Here is a 17,928-nt window from a genome sequence, read left to right as displayed (position 1 = left end):
TATGTACAAACAGTTTGTACAATTTTGTTGTCTTAACCTTGTCTACAATTGGTCTAATACCTAAGATTAGAAGGGCATTGCCCATGATGTTTTATCATAATTGTACAATTTTTTTGTCTTAACCTTGTGCAATTTTGTTGTCTTAACCTTGTCTACGATTGGTCTAATACCTAATAGTAGAAGGGTGTTTTCCATGATGTTTTATCATAATAGACAATAGTCTCTACTAACTTGCATCTCATTAACAGGTCACCTTGCAGTGGCATTGACTTCTAGGTTGCAGAGGAGGTATGGATAGGAAAGCCTCCCTCATATGCTCATTTGTGTCTTTGGATGTGAGGCCTTTTGCCATGTGCCCCAAGATAAACGCAATAAGCTAGATCCTAAAAGTGTGAAATGCATTTTTCTTGGCTATGGAGATGCAGGTGAGATGGGATATTGTCTTTGGGATTCGCATGCGCAAAAAGTGTTCCGCAACCATGATGTTGTGTTCCATGAGGAAAAATGCATATGTAGCCTGACAAAGTTGTTGAGATATTCAAGGTTATCTTTCAAGAGGAGCCCCCTACTCTCGTATAGCTAGTTAGACAGCTTGCACATCTAATCCTCATGGCCAAGATGTTAGATAGGATGTTACATAGGATATTGGACAGGCAACACAGCCTGCATTAAGGCATTCTATTAGAGATAGATGAACTCCTGACCATTATGAGTCCTCCATAAATCATGTCTTGGTTACAAATACAGGAGAGCCTCTCACCTATGATGAGGCTATATGCAGAGGGTGACAGTCACTCCTGGGAGAGGGCTATGCAGTCTGAGATTGACTCATTGCATAAGAATCATACGTGGGATTTGGTTTCCTTGCCTAGTGGCAAGAGGGATTTTCCTTGCAAGTGGGTGTACAAGTTGAAAAGTACCCCTAGACACTCTAGGCCGGCATACAAGGCCAGATTGGTAGCAAAGGGTTTTAAGCAGGAGCATGGTGTTGACTTTGATGAGGTCTTCTCTCTTGTGGTTAAAATGGCTACCCTACGCTTAGTCTTGGCTTTGGTTGCACAGCTTGACTTGGACTTGTATCAATTGGATGTCAAGACAGCTTTCTTACATGGGCATTTGCATGATGAGATTTACATGGAGTAGCTTAAGGGCTTTGCAAAGCCTAATAGGGAACACCTAGTGTGCAGATTGAGGAAAAGTCTTTATGGCTTGAAGCAAGCACCTAGGGAATGGTATCATAATGAGATGAAACATCAGGGACAGACCTCTCATGCTTGTAAATTATGTATATCTTGTGCTGCTTATAAGCAAGAATAAACATAATGCTAGAGAGAGCCATTAAAACTTCCATGTGCAATAGACTCACCATTCTTCTATGAGAGCATGGTCCAATGATGAAGGGCAACTAGGCTACAAGTAGGGCTTATTATTTGTACACCCATGATACTTGCACATTTATTGTCCAACATGACTACAATTCGTTTATTCAAACCAAGTTATTGCATATGGTTTTAGTAACATTTTTCTAAAAGCCATAGCTCCTCTTCTTTTAGAAGAACTCAATGATGCCTTGTTATTCAACTTCAATATAGAGTTTTGTACAAAGTTTGTTGCTACGGTATATTCTATTAGCATAAGGAGTGTCTTTATTTATCACAAGAGAATACTTGTGAAATTAAATATGGTGCTAAATTATTATTTGTATATTCACAACTAATTGGTTATAGAAATGTTTTAGCCATGTTTTGTTTAGGCTTCTACATTGAGAGAAAAGAGTCGATACTTTGCTAAAATAAATAGCAGTGACTTCATTCCTCTTGTGAACATGTTTTTATGTTTAAATAAAGTATATATGATATTCTCTAGTAGATTGCATTTTTCTTCTTGGGTTGAGATTATGTTCTATGCTTAGTTAAATCTATATAGTTGAATTGAACATGTTTCTAAAGAGAGCCCACCACATTGAATGTATGTTTTTGCAACTGTGTGTTAGATGAAAGCCCTCATAATTTCATAGAACTAATAAGGTATGATTGGAAACTTATTGTGTGCCCTTAAATATTCTCTTAATGACCTAAAGCTAATAATTTTTTTAATCAAAAACATGTTCTAAAGCCTAAAATGTTCTCTTAATGAAGAGTACCTTGCAATACAAAACAAAAACCAAGCAAGTTACTTGGCCAAAGTCTGAAATATAGCCGCTTTGATCTTTCGTTATTTTCTTACACAAGAATTAACTTGTAACTTTGTAAAAGCATAGCAATAACACAAAGAAGCACATAAACATACTATACAAGTACCATGTTGAGGAGTTGGGACAAGTCTCTTCATTGTTTACAATTATGGGAGAAGGTACAATTCCCCCACCATTCCTTGTCACTATATGCCATTGAGATCTATTGGGAAGGGAGATGGGATCAATGGACGTGGATCAATGTGCACAATTTGAGAGAGATGTGGTCATTAATCTTCATCAAAGTAACTTGATGTTAAATAGTAACCTAAAAAGGTGATGGCATTTAATGTGGTCACTTTTTGGCCCAATATTAAATGACTTAATTTTAGAATTTCACATTTTGATGGCATCTCAAATTAAAAAAACCCCTTGCCTTTATTTGGGGCATGTGTGAATTGACATGGCATGGTTCAAAGTAACCCGGATAAACCAGTAACACACGCATGGGTTCCACTTTTGACATGGCAATTTCATCTTTCCATATTTTTTGGTTTTTTTTTTTGCTTCTCCGTTTTATCGCATCACTTATCTTTGAACCTTAACGTTCCTATGTGGCGTACCATGTCCAATCTGAGGCATATGTAGAACTTAAATCTATCACCATGTTTGGAGCATGTTGAAGTATTGAGAGCCATCCGAGGAGTGCCATGCAAGATTCAAGAGCCATTTGCATCGACTTGAATCAGCGACCATGCAATCCAAACTTGGTAATCAAAGGGTGAGAGTTTGTTGAGTTGTGTTATTCATTTGATCTATCCTACATGGCATTGGTGTGTGCGGCCGCAATGCATACACTATAGTCATGACTTGTGAGCACACCAACAATGATGTATGCATCCAAGGTTGATGGACCACTTTGTTGTGAAGTCACAAGTGATTAATCATCATGTGGTCCATATATTAGCACCCCAACAGCTAACGCACAAAGCCTGAGGCATGGTACACTATTAAACTCCCTTAGCCAATTGCCTTGGTTGATGGTATAGATAAGACATCATTCAATGATATGTATAATGGGGAGGACACACACATGCATGCATGCCAAACCCACTTGAGTATGTCTCAAAGCACTACTTTGTATTCGATAGTACCGGTTACTCTTTGTTGGTGGGAGTTTTGATTTGGTCAAAGCTTGTGATGTTGGAAGTGCTCAAGGCACACGATAACCTAAGGTGTTTCGACCTAAAGAGCTGGAGGAGGATGAGGGATGTGTTGTGCATAGTCCAATATTCCAATGGATTTCTACACATATGCTAAACATCAAATGGGCACCCAAGAATTGCTCATGTGGAGGAGTGGGCAAGCATCATGGAGTTTGTCCATATAGATATTGAAAGCAAGGCTCACTATGGATCCAATGAAATGATCCAATGCCCGAATGGGGAATAGTGTTTGGACAATCACCAACATGGCATTTCTATTACTTTTATGAAGCCATTTGTGGAAGCTTTTGGATGCAATGGACCGAGGAAGGCATCATTTGAACCAATTGGAGATCTGTGTCTTGGGAGCATAGCCACTAAAAATGGAGGGGCAACTAAGAACTACACCACCAATTAAACTCGATGAGAGGGGTTATTGGCATAGATCACAATAGAGCATAAGGCATAACTTACAGTTAAGCGATCTACTGAACATGTCCTACAATCTTTGCAATCCATTGTTGAGTGGCATTACCATTGAGGTGCAAAAAAGAGAACCAATGGTAGAAAGCTACGAAGGGATAGGACTTCAAAGAGATGTGGTTGCTCATTTCAAGTCACTATAGAGTTCATGCACAGTTCAAACAATGTCAATGTGTGTGTCCACACTTCTCATCACGAACATAGCCCTAGCTCAAGAGAAGACTTGTATCACCTTCCCATGCATCCAAGTGTGATCCAAAGCTACATGGATTATCTATTTGACATGGGGACATGTCGCCATGTTGTCAAAATGAGCCTCTCTAAGGAGAAGTTTCATATGAACGGGCAATTGAATTAGATTGTGCAATCTTCAAGTTCTTTATGATCCAAAAAGAGGTCTAGATGATGTCATTCTAGAGGTGAATCGAAGGTATTCATCTTCATTATTTCTGTGCCACTTTTCCTAGCAATGTGAAATGTTGTGTTGATGGTTGGTGTTGAGCATAAGGTAGACCATGTGATAGTGAGACTAGATCTCCATGTGCATGGAGGCAAAGGAGCTTCTCACACAAGGCAAGGTGATCTATTTCAAACCATACGATCCCATGGTAGGCAATGAGATGGAAAGGCCAATCATTCTGATCATTCAAGATGAGTGGATGCTTGGGATGGCAATGCATTTGTCTCCTAACAATGCATAAGACATGGACAACACTTTGAAAACTAACATGTATGGGCTTCCTCCCTATGTGGTCATGTCACCCAACCAATTGGGGTTAGCGTTTCCCTATGGATTATGATGTGTACATATGACCTTGGCTCCACTCAAGAGAGGGTGGCTCTATGGGTGACTCCCCAAAAGGTGCTCTCTTGCATGGGGAGCATGCAACCATTGACAATCATAATTGACGAGTGCCTCCCAAAACTTCAATTCTCGAAGGTCATTGATAGTGATCCTTGTTGTTGGGTTTTGGACCACCAATTGGGGAGGTGCCAAGTTGTGCATCACATCCTACTATGTTGGTTCCTTGCAAAGAAGGCGTGGGTTGAGAATGTACTACCATAGGTGCTTTGTCATGGCTTTGGAGATTTCCAATAATCTGAGCATGTCAATGCAAGATAGTGATTTTGCAATCTTGATGCTTTCTCTTTGTGCGTGTAGGTGCCAACATATCTTGAGTTGCAATCTACTCATCTATGTCAAAATTGATGCAGTCAAGCATGGAGGCTAACTTTGATGCCAAGTACCAAGCTCTGTTGCACGAGCACGTTGAGTGTTCTAATGTTCGAATATACATTATCAATGGGTGGTGCAATGCCACTTGCATTTGGAGAAAGCATTGGCCAAGTTTAGTAGTCTCTTCTAGCATGGCAACGTCCACACTACAAACTTGGTGGAAAAGCACCCAATGGTGACTCACATGTCACACATGCCACACCCTACTTCCAATTAGGGGAAAGGATGCCAAAGATGCCCTACCAACTTGCCACGAGAATTTGGTGAACAGGCCAGTTGCAATTAATGACCATGAGTACTACTGTGTCATCCATGGAACAACTGTGACCTATCACCACCAAGACAATGGTGGGGAGTGGCACTTCGATGTGTCCTTGAATGGGGTTATTGCAAATGTGATGGCCTTAGCCACAATGATTACGATGATCAAACTCTACAGCCGTGCCATTGTGACTGACAAGGATGATCCTCAAGGTGCTGCCCCCATGTTTCTTTCCTCGAGAGCTATAGCATTGATTTGTAGCCCCCTTCATGTTGAATACAATGAGACATTTGCTATGCTTGCAAAGCTGTATTTTGTAACTTCGCATCTCACATTTAACATAAAAAAGAGATTGTAAGTACTTGACATGTTTGGTGAATTCCTGTGGAAAAATGACGAGATCACATGTAACAAAAATGAATTATTGGTGTGCAAGGCTCCCTGAAGCATGTGATTATTGATCTGCAAGGGTCATGAACTTTACATAGCACACCGATAGTTTGACGATTTTTCCATTCGTCACATGATTCAGACTTGCAAAACGCCCACATATGATATATGTGTAGTAACCTCCTTGAGAACTAGACAATCTCACAGCATGTACCAAGTGCACCCTGAACAGATGCGAGTGCTATCAATTGGCATTATAGCTTCTCCCTGTAGCACTTACGATTCTCCTTGGTCGTGTTGTGATGTGGGTTCCCCTGCAATGGGGACCCCTACCCCTAGACTCTACACTCGCCCGCTAGAGGGCACTTGGGGCCCCCTTCAATAACCCATGCACACTGTTTACATCCACCAGACACTGCAAATTGGCGCCCCTGCTCTCTAAACTGCATCGACATGGAGCAGCCAGGGCATTGCATAGTAACCCGTGCTCTTTGAACTAACAGAGAGTATGTTCCAAAATAAGTAACCCATACTCCTTGCACTAAACGGATAGAGAGCTCTTGTGGAAACTAAAAGTAACCCGTGCACTCTAAACTAACTTGGAGTGCAAGACAGACAAATCCAAACCCCTGCAAACCTCTCCTAAGCACTGCAAAAACTCTGCAATGGACCACTGCACATCACTTCAAACCTCGTATCATACACCAATTCCAAAGCATCTTATTGAAGCACAAAACTACATTTTAGAAGTGCTCAAAGAAACCCTAAACCTACCACAAGTTTATATGCACATGCATGGCAGAAGGAACGTCAATGCCATGAGTTTATGTAGCTGTAGCATGGCACAAGGAATGTCGACACTACATGTTCATATCTGAAGTGTGCATTTGTGAGAGTCACATGTCAGCATCACAGAAGCTACATATCAGTTATCCACCAAAATTTAGGAGCCACGTGTTAAGTGACAGTTTACCATTCATGATAGATAAAAACTATTTCCAATGTGCTCAAGAAATAGCATTTGCAAAGGGCAGCTTATATTATATACTTGGAGGGCATTTACATACATTGCTTCATTCCATGAAAAGGATTAGGGTGATACAAGTGGCAAGGCCAGAATAGACATAACCATAAAATTTATGTTAGCAATAAGTCAATAAGTTCGAAGATAAGAGATACACAGCCCAAAATGTGCCATGCATATCAAGTGTGCTAGAAGTACCAACCCCAAAATCTTTCCTATACTACAATAGACTAACACATAACCATGCCACAACAGTGGGAGCCAATACAAACCCATCAACAATAGCTGTCACAACATGCATTGTAAACTCCAACAGAAGAGGGGTGAGGCCAAGCCAACCCAATCCAACCATCTAAGTATTGCATGTTAGGAGCAAGGAGTTGCACCATGCATGCACGCGCACCTTCAAGTCCAACATTTCCTCCTATGGGAACCATCTGTACATGGGAAAAAAAACACCACTAGATGTTAAGAAACCATCAAACAAGACCAAGACTGTAACGTCCCCGTCCCTCAAATTGCGGGACATGTCTTAGCAGCCCATCGAGAGATTAATCTAGAGGACGCCACCCGCTACTCCCAAGGAATGACACGAGGTTTGTCAACTAGGGTCTCTCGAGTCTGCCTCGCAATAGAACTTATCTGGCCATTCCCACTAGGATCGACCTGAAGTCCGGGTTCCTAGCCAATATTGTCTAAGGTCATAGACCAACTTTTTCCTAACATTTCTCGTTATCATTTCCTTTGAGGAAAGCTCTTGGCTAACCGAGACCACCCTTACCCATTGGTCACATCCACCACGTTACCCTCGAGGGTTGTTTTAGTTATCTAATTACCTACCACGTTATGCTTGACACATAAAAGCACCTTCCTTAATTAACCCGTTAGTCATAGGTTCCTTTACGTAATTTAAGCCACAGACATGAAGACAAGTTAAAACAAGATCAAACACTTCCTTAACTTATCTTCAGATTAATGTGTGTCTCCTGCCCATACAGGAGAATTAAGAGCTTCTTTCTGCCTCGCAGAAAAATCCTTCCATCTTCTAGCAATAAAACCCGAAGGTTTATCCTTCCAAGATTCCGCCTTGTAACTAGTATCAAGGCCTCGAGATCCCATTTCGAGTCACGTAGAACACTTGTGTAGGGCCCGGAGGCATTGGGATTTACGGTCAGAGCCCCCATTGGCACCCAAGCGTCCTCCTACGCCAAGTGATTTCCACGGAGAGACCTCTCGCGGCGGGTTCAGTCCACATTCCCGGCGCGGATTCACAACCCCCTTGGTTAGGGTTTGGCAGTTCGCGCGGGGAGAAGCTAGCGCCATCCTTCCTTAATTATTCCTTTAGGAAATCAACCACAGCTGAAGCAACCAGCATAGTAACAATTTCTAGGGAAAACATCCCTTTCATTTCCAAGCAAGAAAATATCATTTTTTACATCAAGCAATCACTTTGCTTATAAACCACTTGTCCTTAGTAGGATCTCCTATTACCAAGGCAACCAACCAATTCACTTAGAAATATCCTTTTCAAAACAACCAAGCATAAGCCTTGATCAACATTCCATTTAGAGTCAGCTTACTAGCCTAGCTTAAACTAGGAGGATATCCACTTCCAATAATCTAAGACAAGATCATTAAAAACAACTCACAAGTACGTGTGTTTAATCACTCAACTTCTTTTGAATCTCTCTTCCCCTTGGGTTTTATCCTAGGGTTCTAAGTTGTGAATCCTCGATTTCTTGCACGTCTTTTAACATACTTGGTAATCTTTAAAACAAATTAAATATATTGCAAGACTTGTCATACATTCTTTCCATCCTCTCTTAGTGTGATGCTATGCAAAATTTTGCCATCATACTCATCTCCCGTGTACAGGGGTCGTTTAATAAATTGACACAAACTATGATTCTTAACTCCCTTCACATTTAGTCGATGATTTTTTAATCTTAATATGCATGTATTTGTGCGGCTTAAGTTACATGAAACCCTAAATTTCCATGCATTTGTGCATTTGCATGCTAAGAACAGGAACTATCATTTCATGTGTTTATTGTAATCACGGGCGCGAACCATGAATCCTAGATAATTGTACATGTACTAGATTGGGTGAAAGCCTATTATTTTATGAGAAATACTATAAAAACCCTATCATTTCATGTGTCTAAACCTATGCGAATTCCAACTCTGCTGTTTCGCGCATGCAACTTGTTCCTAGAGTAAACAAAACTTGGCCCTTCATTGAGAGGGTGGTTTAGGTGTGGTTCCTTGCAGCTACCCACCAACTCCCACTCCTTCTCCTTCTTTCCCTCTCCCTCTCTCTTCCCCTTTTTTCTACTATTTCTCTCTCTTCTTCTTCTTTTCTCTTATTCTCCTACTCTCTCTCTGTCTCCTCTTCTTCCTTCCTTCTTATCTCTCTTCTCTCTCTCCTTCTCTTCTCCTTCTTCTCTTTTCTTCTCCTTCTCTTCTTCTCTCCCTCTCCTCTTCCTCTCCCCTCTTCTTCCTTCTTCTCTCTCTTCTCTCTCTTCTCTCTCCTCTTCTTCTCTTCTCCTCCTCTTTTCTTCTCCCTCTCTCTTCTCTCCCTCTCCTCTCGCTCCCTTCTTTCTTCTTCTCTCTCTTCTCTCTCTCCTCTTCTTCTCTTCTCCTCTATCTCTTCTTCTTCTCCTTCTTTTCTCTCTTCCTTCTTCCCTCTTCTCTTCTCCCTCTTCCCTTCTCTCGCCCACAGTACGATGCAACCTAGGAGGGGGGAAAGATAACTTGTTTGGACCTAGGAAGGGTCCCACGACGTTTTGCAATTAGGGGGGGGGGGGGGGGGGGGGGGGGGAGGGGGGGTGACGAGTGCTCTGACGGAGGCCCCCAGGGAGCCTGCTACCGCTATGCTGGGGGGAGGAGGAGGTACTGTAGCGCTGAGGTGGAGGAGGCCGGGGAACGACTGTTGGAGCTGGAGGGGAAAAAACCTGCACAGACGATGGAGGGGGGCCGGGCCACTGTCTGAGGAAGGAGGGGGGGGTTTTTTATAGGGAGTGCATCTGAACGCCACCACCTGGGCTGCATGCCCTTCCCCTCCTTCCACATCACTCCCTTTCCCTCTCTCCCCGACGTACTGGGAAAAGAAAATTTAAAAAAAAAATTAAAAATGAGGGGGGATAAAAATGTTACATCCTCTCCCCCTTAGAGGAATCGAGATGTCCTCATCTCGAGAGAAACTTGGGAAGTCAAATGCAATTGGGGCTTATAGCCTGTGGGTTAGAGCCCATCACGCTTTTACTACGCAACCCTAATCACTTAAATTCTCATCTTAAAATAACAACTTGCCATAACTCATGGGATTCAATAGGTTTTATTCCAAGTACAAGACTTACTACCTCAAGAGGATCTTCATAGGATATCTAGTCATCCTCAAAGGTTACAACAGGCTCCAGGCCTTCAGCATCATGTGGTTCATAATATGAGCCAAAAGTGGAGCTTAGACGGCTTCGTTTGACCGCACGTTCCTGATTCTCAAGGTCCAACTCAAGACAATCTGTTTGGATGTGTCCTAGTTCATTGCAGTGGAAACATCGGCGGTTGGGGCATCTCTTACGGATGTGTCCTATCTCTTCGCACTTGTGGTACCTCTTGTCTTGATCTAGTGAGTCATCTTTATCATAGTTGCCTGATTTAAGTTATTGGACGATTGGATTCGCTCGGAGTAATGCGCCTTGCAAGTCCGTTGGGCGCATTGATTCCAATCGCGTGTTTATGGGTGGATTCAACCCAGCACATAACTCTGACGTCTGTTGTGTCATATCCATTGGGGTTGCATACTTTAGGAGTGAAACGAACTTTGAATAATATGCTTCAAGGGATAATCCTAGCTGCTTCAAGTCGTAGAATTCATTCATCTTTTGTGTGCGGTAGGCAGGAGGCAGATACCTCCCTCGCACAGCTTCCTCAAGCTTATTCCAGGTGATGGTCCCCTCCGAGATCGCTTGGTCTCTGCACCACTGTTTCCACCAAAGTCTCGCTTTGCCTATAAGCTTAAGTTTGGCGAGCATGGCTTGGTTAGCAGGTGCAGTTCCTACTACCTCAAAATAGTCCTCCATGGACTCAATCCAGATCTGGGCGTCAGCTTGAACAGTCCTTTCCTTGCCATCAAACTCGGGTGGCTTAATTTGCTTGAGAAGGAACTTCTTCTCTTGCATGTCAGCATTCGTGGGTGCAGAAGGTGCCTGACAATCAAGCCAGACCACCCATGTTATTTAGGTTATGTCTATGATCCGAACATTAATCAATCATGCATCATTAAGAAGTTTTGCTCTGATACCAACTGTAACGTGCCCGCCTCTCAAATTGCAGGATACATCTTAGCAGCCCATCGAGAGATTAATCTAGAGGGCACCGCCCGACACTCCCAAGGAATGATACGGGGTTTATCAACTAAGGTCTCTCAAGTCTGTCTTGCAAGGGAACTTATCCGGCTGTTCCCACTAGGATCGACCTGAAGTCCCCAACATTGTCTAAGGTCATAGACCGACTTTTTCCTAACATTTCTCGTTATTATTTCCTTTGAGGAAAGCTCTCGGCTAACCGAGACCACCCTTCCGTAGGATAAACCCATTGGTCACATATACCACGCTTCCCTCAAGGGTTGTTTTAGTTATCCAATTACCTACCACGTTATGCTTGACATATAAAAGCAGCTTCCTTAATTAACCCATTAATCACAGGTTCCTTTACGTAATTTAAGCCATAGACACGAAAACAAGTTAAAAAAAGATTAAACACTTCCTTAACTTATCTTCAGATTAATGTGTGTCTCCTGCCTATACAGGAGAATTAAGAGCTCCTTTCTACCTCTGCAGAAAAATCCTTCCGTCTTCCGGCAATAAAACTCGAATGTTTATCCTTCCAAGATTTCGCCTTATAACTAGTATCAAGGCCTTGAGATCCCATCTCGAGTCACGTAGAGCACTTGTATAGGGCCCGAAGACATTGGGATTTATGGCCAGACCCCCAACCGGCATCCGAGCATCCTCCTACGCCAACTGATTTCCACGGAGAGACCTCTCGCGGTGGGTTTGGTCCACATTCTCGGCGCAGATTCACAACCCCCTGGTTAGGGTTTGGCGGTTCGCGCGGGGAGTAGCTAGCGCCATCCTTCCTTAATTATTCCTTTAGGAAATCAACCACAGCTGAAACAACTAGCATAGTAACAATTTCTAGGGAAAATATTCCTTTCATTTCCAATCAAGAAAATATCATTTTCTACATCAAGCAATCACTTTGCTTATAAACCACTTGTCCTTAGTAGGATCTCCTCTTACCAAGGCAACCAGCCAATTCACTTAGAAATATCCTTTTCAAAACAACCAAGTATAAGCCTTGATTAACATTCCATTTAGAGTCAGCTTACTAGCCTAACTTAAACTAGGAGGATATCCACTTCTAATAATCTAAGACAATATCATTAAAAACAACTCACAAGCACGTGTGTTTAATCACTCAACTTCTTTTGAATATCTCTTCCCCTTGGGTTTTATCCTAGGGTTCCAAGTTGTGAATCCTCGATTTCTTGCACGTCTTTTAACATACTTGGTAATCTTTAAAACACATTAAATATATTGCAAGACTTGTTATACATTCTTTCCATCCTCTCTTAATGTGATGCTATGTAGAATTTTGCCATCAAACTCATCTCCCATGTACAAGGGTCGTTTAATAAACTGACACAAACTACGATCCTTAACTCCCTTCACATTTAGTCGATGACTCTTTAATCTTAATATGCATGTATTTGTGTGGCTTAAGTTACATGAAAGCCTAAATTTTCATGCATTTGTGCATTTGCATGCTAAGAACAAGAACTATCATTTCATGTGTTTATTGTAATCACGGACGCGAACCATGAATCCTAAATAATTGTTCATGTACTAGATTGGGTGGAAGCCTATTATTTTATGTGAAATACTGTAAAAACCCTATCATTTCATGTGTAAACCTATGCGAATTCCAACTCTGCCGTTTTGCGTATGCAACTTGTTCCTAGAGTAAACAAAACCCTATGTACGACATCGATCCTTTCATCCCTTTCCCAAGAACTAATTTCTAAATTAATTTTTAACGCTTAGAACCTGGGCTTGATTCATGTGTGTTGCGTTGGTTGTTCCGCTCGACCCTCCAGCATTACCGGTAGCTTGGGTGCCTATGCTTCCCACGACTTTCTTCTTGGGAGCCATTCGCCTCGCGGAGATTGGGCAGTCCAGACCTTGACGGATTTTGGGTTGACAAGTTTGGTTGGGCAAGACCGCTGGGTGGGCCCTTCACTGAGAGGGTAGTTTGGGTGTGGTTCCTTGCAGCTGCCCACCAACTCCCACTCCCTCTCCTTCTTTCCCTCTCACTCTCGCTTCCCCTTCTTTTCTACTATTTCTCTCTCTTCTTCTTCTTTCATCGCCCTTGTGTGAGAGTCTGCACTGCACTCCCTCTTGGCTAGCAGTCTCCACATCGGGTCCACTATACATAATGGTGCAAAGCATCCATAGGGACCCTAAACTGTAGCCATAGGGCAAAAAATATTAGGAAATATATACGCCCTCAACAGATGACAAGGACGCCATGAGTGTTGTGTCCACCTCATAGGTATGGCTTCCAGTCTTGGCCGACACATGCACCATGGCTACCCTGTGCATGGAAGATCATTCGGTGGTGAGTCAAGCACAAGCACTGGAAATTGCAAAAATGCAGACAAAAAGAAAATGAAGCGTTACCTATGCCCTGAGACCTGTGGCATGCTGTGAGTCCTCTGCATGCTCGCACTGACACAGGGTGGCCGAGTCACATTGACACGTCCAAATGGACCTCAACAACGACACTTGGGTTACCAATGCCAAACTCATACGAGGAGGCAACATGAATGGGACTTGATACTCGAAGGTTGTGCATCCCCGACTTCCCAACTAGCAGGATGGCACCATCCTTGAAGTCAGAGCCCCCAGCATCCTCATCCATACTAGACTCCCTTGATCCTCCTGAGTCCTCCCCTGCCTCCCTATCAAGCCCTGCCCCTCCTCGCCCTCCCTCCCCAACACTTGGGCCATCCCCTTGCCACATCACACCAGTAGCCACTGCCTCATCCCCTGCATGCACACCATCGTCGTCCAAAAACCCACGCTCACTCCCATATGGGCCATCCCCAGCATGCATCTCTATAGCCGACTTCTGCACAAGACATCAAAAGTCAATGACTCAACCCTATACAAAAATTACAAAATGCACAATATGTAGAATAAAATTTACACTCATGTGGCACTTGAATCCACTGACAATCAATCCTCTTCATGATCTGCTTCACATGGACATCCTCACCAACCATATACTTCTCCATGGTCCACTGTGTGAACATCAAAAGTCAATGACTCAGCCCTATACAAAAATTACAAAATGCACAACATGTACAATAAAATTTACGCTCATGTGGCACTTGTATCCACTGACAATCAATCCTCTTCATGATCTGCTCCACATGGGCATCCTCACCCGCCATGTACTTCTCCATGGTCCACTGTGTGAATATAGCAATAAACTCATCTTTACTCATGGTATGATCCTCTTTGGGCAACATATCCCACAAGAATGTAGCCTTTTTCTAATGTCCACACCTATACTTTCAACTATTGATTTGAAACTTGGAATGACTATCATGGAACCACACTATGATGCGGTCCCTCTCATATGCAACTGTCTCAATCAACTCTCCCTTCTCTAGAGGCCCCCTCTTTACACCAAGCTACTGTAGGGGATAACAATGTCAAGCCCATGCTCTTTCTTTATGCTCTACCAAGGCCTTCTGCCTAAAGAACAAAAGGTGCCTCCTTGGACAATAGATGTCCATGGTGCACCTCTGTGCAAATCTACCATCCTCGTTGAAGTACTCTTTGTACAGGCATTGTCTTGCAAGTCACAAGTCTAACACCAGTGCCAACGAAAGCATGCATGAAACAACCTATTAATGCCTTGTTTGCATAAAGAATGGAAAATCATACAATTTACTCACCAATGGGGCGTGGGCACCACCCTCATCAACCAGGACATGATCATCCATCGTTGGGGCCTTGACATTCCGCATGGGTTGCAGCACACACTCATCATGTGGGGTACCACTCTTGACACCCCCCATGGGTTGCGGTGTATCCTTGTTAAGTGGGGCATCGTTGTCTCTCCCATGTCCACATGGTGGAGCCTCAATCCCATCAGCCACCTGATGGGCGAGAACTCAATCTTAGACTCGTGTAGCCTCCAGTCAATGGTCCCAATGAATTTAGCACTGCACTGTCAATTATGTCACATCAATAGATGGCAAGGACATGTTGTACAAACCTTTTCGATTGTGCAATCTCTTGAGGGGCACCATCAAGAACCTATCTCCCAGATTAGTGCTCCAACAACATATGGCCCAAGCAAGTAAGGAAACCCACTACAAACCCATTTTGAATGTGGTCCTAGTTTTTATATTTCAAAATTTTGTTACTTCAAAATTCCAAAACATAAAAAATAAAACAAAGGGCTAACTAAGAACCCCTCTAAATCTCATGCTCACCCATTTCTTGGGTGGCCCCTACAACTCTGAGTGACCCATGCAATTCCTGGTGAGCAGGGAATTTATACAATGATGCAATGCCTCTGTCAAACTGAGAACACCTATGGATAGTGTCACTCCCCTAAGACCCATGCTCCTCCTATCGCAGCGACCCCTGTGATGTTTTGGTGACCCTTGCAACTCCCAATCAACCGGAAATTTATGCGACATTGCGGTGCCCCTAGCAAACCAAAAACCCTTGCAGCTACCACAATCCCTGCAACCCCTGCAATTGCCAATCAATAGAGAATTTATGTGACACTCCGGTACTCTTGGAAAACTGGAAACCCCTCCGATACAGCAAATCCTAGCCCTTGCACCTACCACAATCCCTCCAACCCGTGCAATTGCCAATCAACAAGCAATTGATGTGACATTGCGGTGCCCCTAGCAAACTAAGAGCCCGAGTGCATAATGTCACCCATGCGACATAGCAAATTGGACCCCTACACACGCTTGCGACATGGCAAATCGGAGCCCCTACACCTGTCACCATGTATGATTCCCATGCACATGCCCGTGCACTTGCTACAATGTATGAAGCCTAACCCACGCATTCTATAGGAACCCCTTGACGTGCAGTCACAATGTATGATCCCCTGCGACCCACAAGGTCCCAAGCAGACATTGAAGCCCCTCTCTTCACTGCTTCCATGGTGCATCCTCGCAGACAAAGGACCCCATTGGTCGACACATTACTCATGTAAAAAAAAAAAAAACCACACTTGGAGGGGGGGTAGGGAGAGAGTCGAGAATACCTTATGGTGATGAGTCCACAGCGTGACAGCGGCTCCTTCCCCCCATAATTTGGCTCCGACTCCTCGACTGTGGCTCCTCCTCCCCAAAATCTGGCTTCTGGACGTGACGAATCCCCTCCCCTTCGACTCCTTGACAACAATTACTTACCCTCCTGAGCTCCTCGACGCCAGCAACAATAGTCGAAACAGTCAGAAAGAGGGCTGGCAAGAGCCTGCACGGAGGTGGGCAAGCGGGCGCGGGTAAGGACGATGGCAATGAGTAGCGCAAGATCAAGGACGGAGCAGCATAGGAACGTGACAGTGACAGGCACAGAACATAGCCCAGCATCCAGCTCGACCTTTCCCGTTCGCTTTGCCCGCCATGCATGCAAGCTGCGTTTAGCCATCATATGCATCTCGTTCAATGCCCCTCATCATGTCATGATTAACGTGGCACAGTTATTAATCCCATGAAATGAAATGAAACAATGGTCCGCCTCCAATGCGCACGCACATCACTCCCAATGACAGAGTTACCCGATCCACTTGGAGATTCGCCCGCCGATTCTCCTCCATTGATCCTCTCGCTCACGCCCAATATATTGCAATTGGCTTTCCTATGGTCTAGTTTTGAAAATAGATTCTGACCTTGAGATATCTTACTTACGATTGCAATTGCCTTTCCTATAGTCTAGCCAATGATCATGAAAATACACCGGATGAGCCAACTACACTACAAATTTCATTAGAAATTTATCCTAAGTTATTTTAGCAAAGCGGCCAAGTATTGGCTACAAGAACTGCATGCAAAATTAAAGAGAAAGGATTTGCAAGGAGTTTTCCTTTGAGCTTCTCAAGATAATGAAGGTAGGCATAGCACATTTACAATTTGTAGCAAGTGTAGTTGAAGGGGCTTGTTTTGCCTTCTCCTAATGGCACTAAACTCATCACAATGCCAATAGTGCTAACAATCCTGCCAAATGTCTCATGAAGGAATAACCCACATTCATGGTAATGGCACTAAACTCATTGTGGAATGAAATGCAAGCTATTGAAGCCACCAATAGACATGGTTGAAGTTATCGAATGATTCCAATTTAAGCACCATTTGTTATTTAGTTTGCTTATCAATTTGTTCGTTTGGAGAGCTCCTAAATGGGAAGGAGGGGTTTTCATTATTCCAACAAATTCCCCTTATATTAAATGGTTTATTGAGCTATATTGTTTTCTTAAGGTTGGGCTCCCAACCATTCATTCTATCTTGAATAAGTCATGTTTCAAAATTCGTGAGAGATAGTCTGTGTTTGAGATCCTCAATGTTCTTCACCCACATCTTTCACAATCCCATAAGTACCTCCAGTGCTGAACTGCTTTCCTATATCTTTTTAGGGCTTGGAGAGCCAATTCTCTTGAACTACTCCATGGAATATGCTATGCTAGACAGAGTTAAAGGGTGACCAAGGTAAGGTAAAATTTTGGTCGGGGGAAAGGCAAGTGAACCCTTTAAGAGAGAATCGGGCACTTTATATGCTCCTAGCTAAATCTGAGCAATCTTTAATGTTGAATTTAACTTGGCTAAAGGCTGTTGTAATTGCTTGGAAGCCTTTCTATTGAGGACACCCATCCAGTGTGAACTATTTACAGTTGTCCTAGAGTAGTATGGATGAGTCTTCCTCTTCCAGATAAAAAGCCCTCACTAACCATTTAGTTGCTAGTTTTCCTACTAGGTGGGATAGATTTTGAAGGCCTAATCCTCCTTCCTCCTTAGGTTTGTGCATTGCTCTCAAGCCACCTTAGGTATCTTGA

General features: G+C 43.2%; 1 protein-coding gene across 1 annotated transcript; it reads right to left on the bottom strand.

Moving 5' to 3' along the window:
• Nucleotides 1-9,615: 9,615 nt before the first annotated feature.
• LOC148034126 (uncharacterized) lies at nt 9,616-16,126 on the bottom strand. The gene is made up of 2 exons (XM_087682151.1): nt 14,047-16,126; nt 9,616-13,968 (listed from the first exon to the last, which is right to left on the bottom strand). The coding sequence occupies exons 1-2, from the start codon at nt 14,050-14,052 to the stop codon at nt 13,585-13,587; spliced, it is 390 nt and encodes a 129-aa protein (XP_087538277.1). The 5' UTR covers nt 14,053-16,126; the 3' UTR covers nt 9,616-13,584.
• Between the last annotated feature and the right edge of the window lie 1,802 nt (nt 16,127-17,928).

This window comes from Lygodium microphyllum, chromosome 7 (assembly GCF_053477565.2).
Source record: "Lygodium microphyllum isolate KBCC chromosome 7, Lygodium_microphyllum_v1.1.10, whole genome shotgun sequence".
Taxonomy (NCBI): Eukaryota; Viridiplantae; Streptophyta; class Polypodiopsida; order Schizaeales; family Lygodiaceae; genus Lygodium; species Lygodium microphyllum.
Note: the sequence above shows the minus strand (reverse complement) of the source record. Positions and strands in the feature narration are given on the sequence as shown.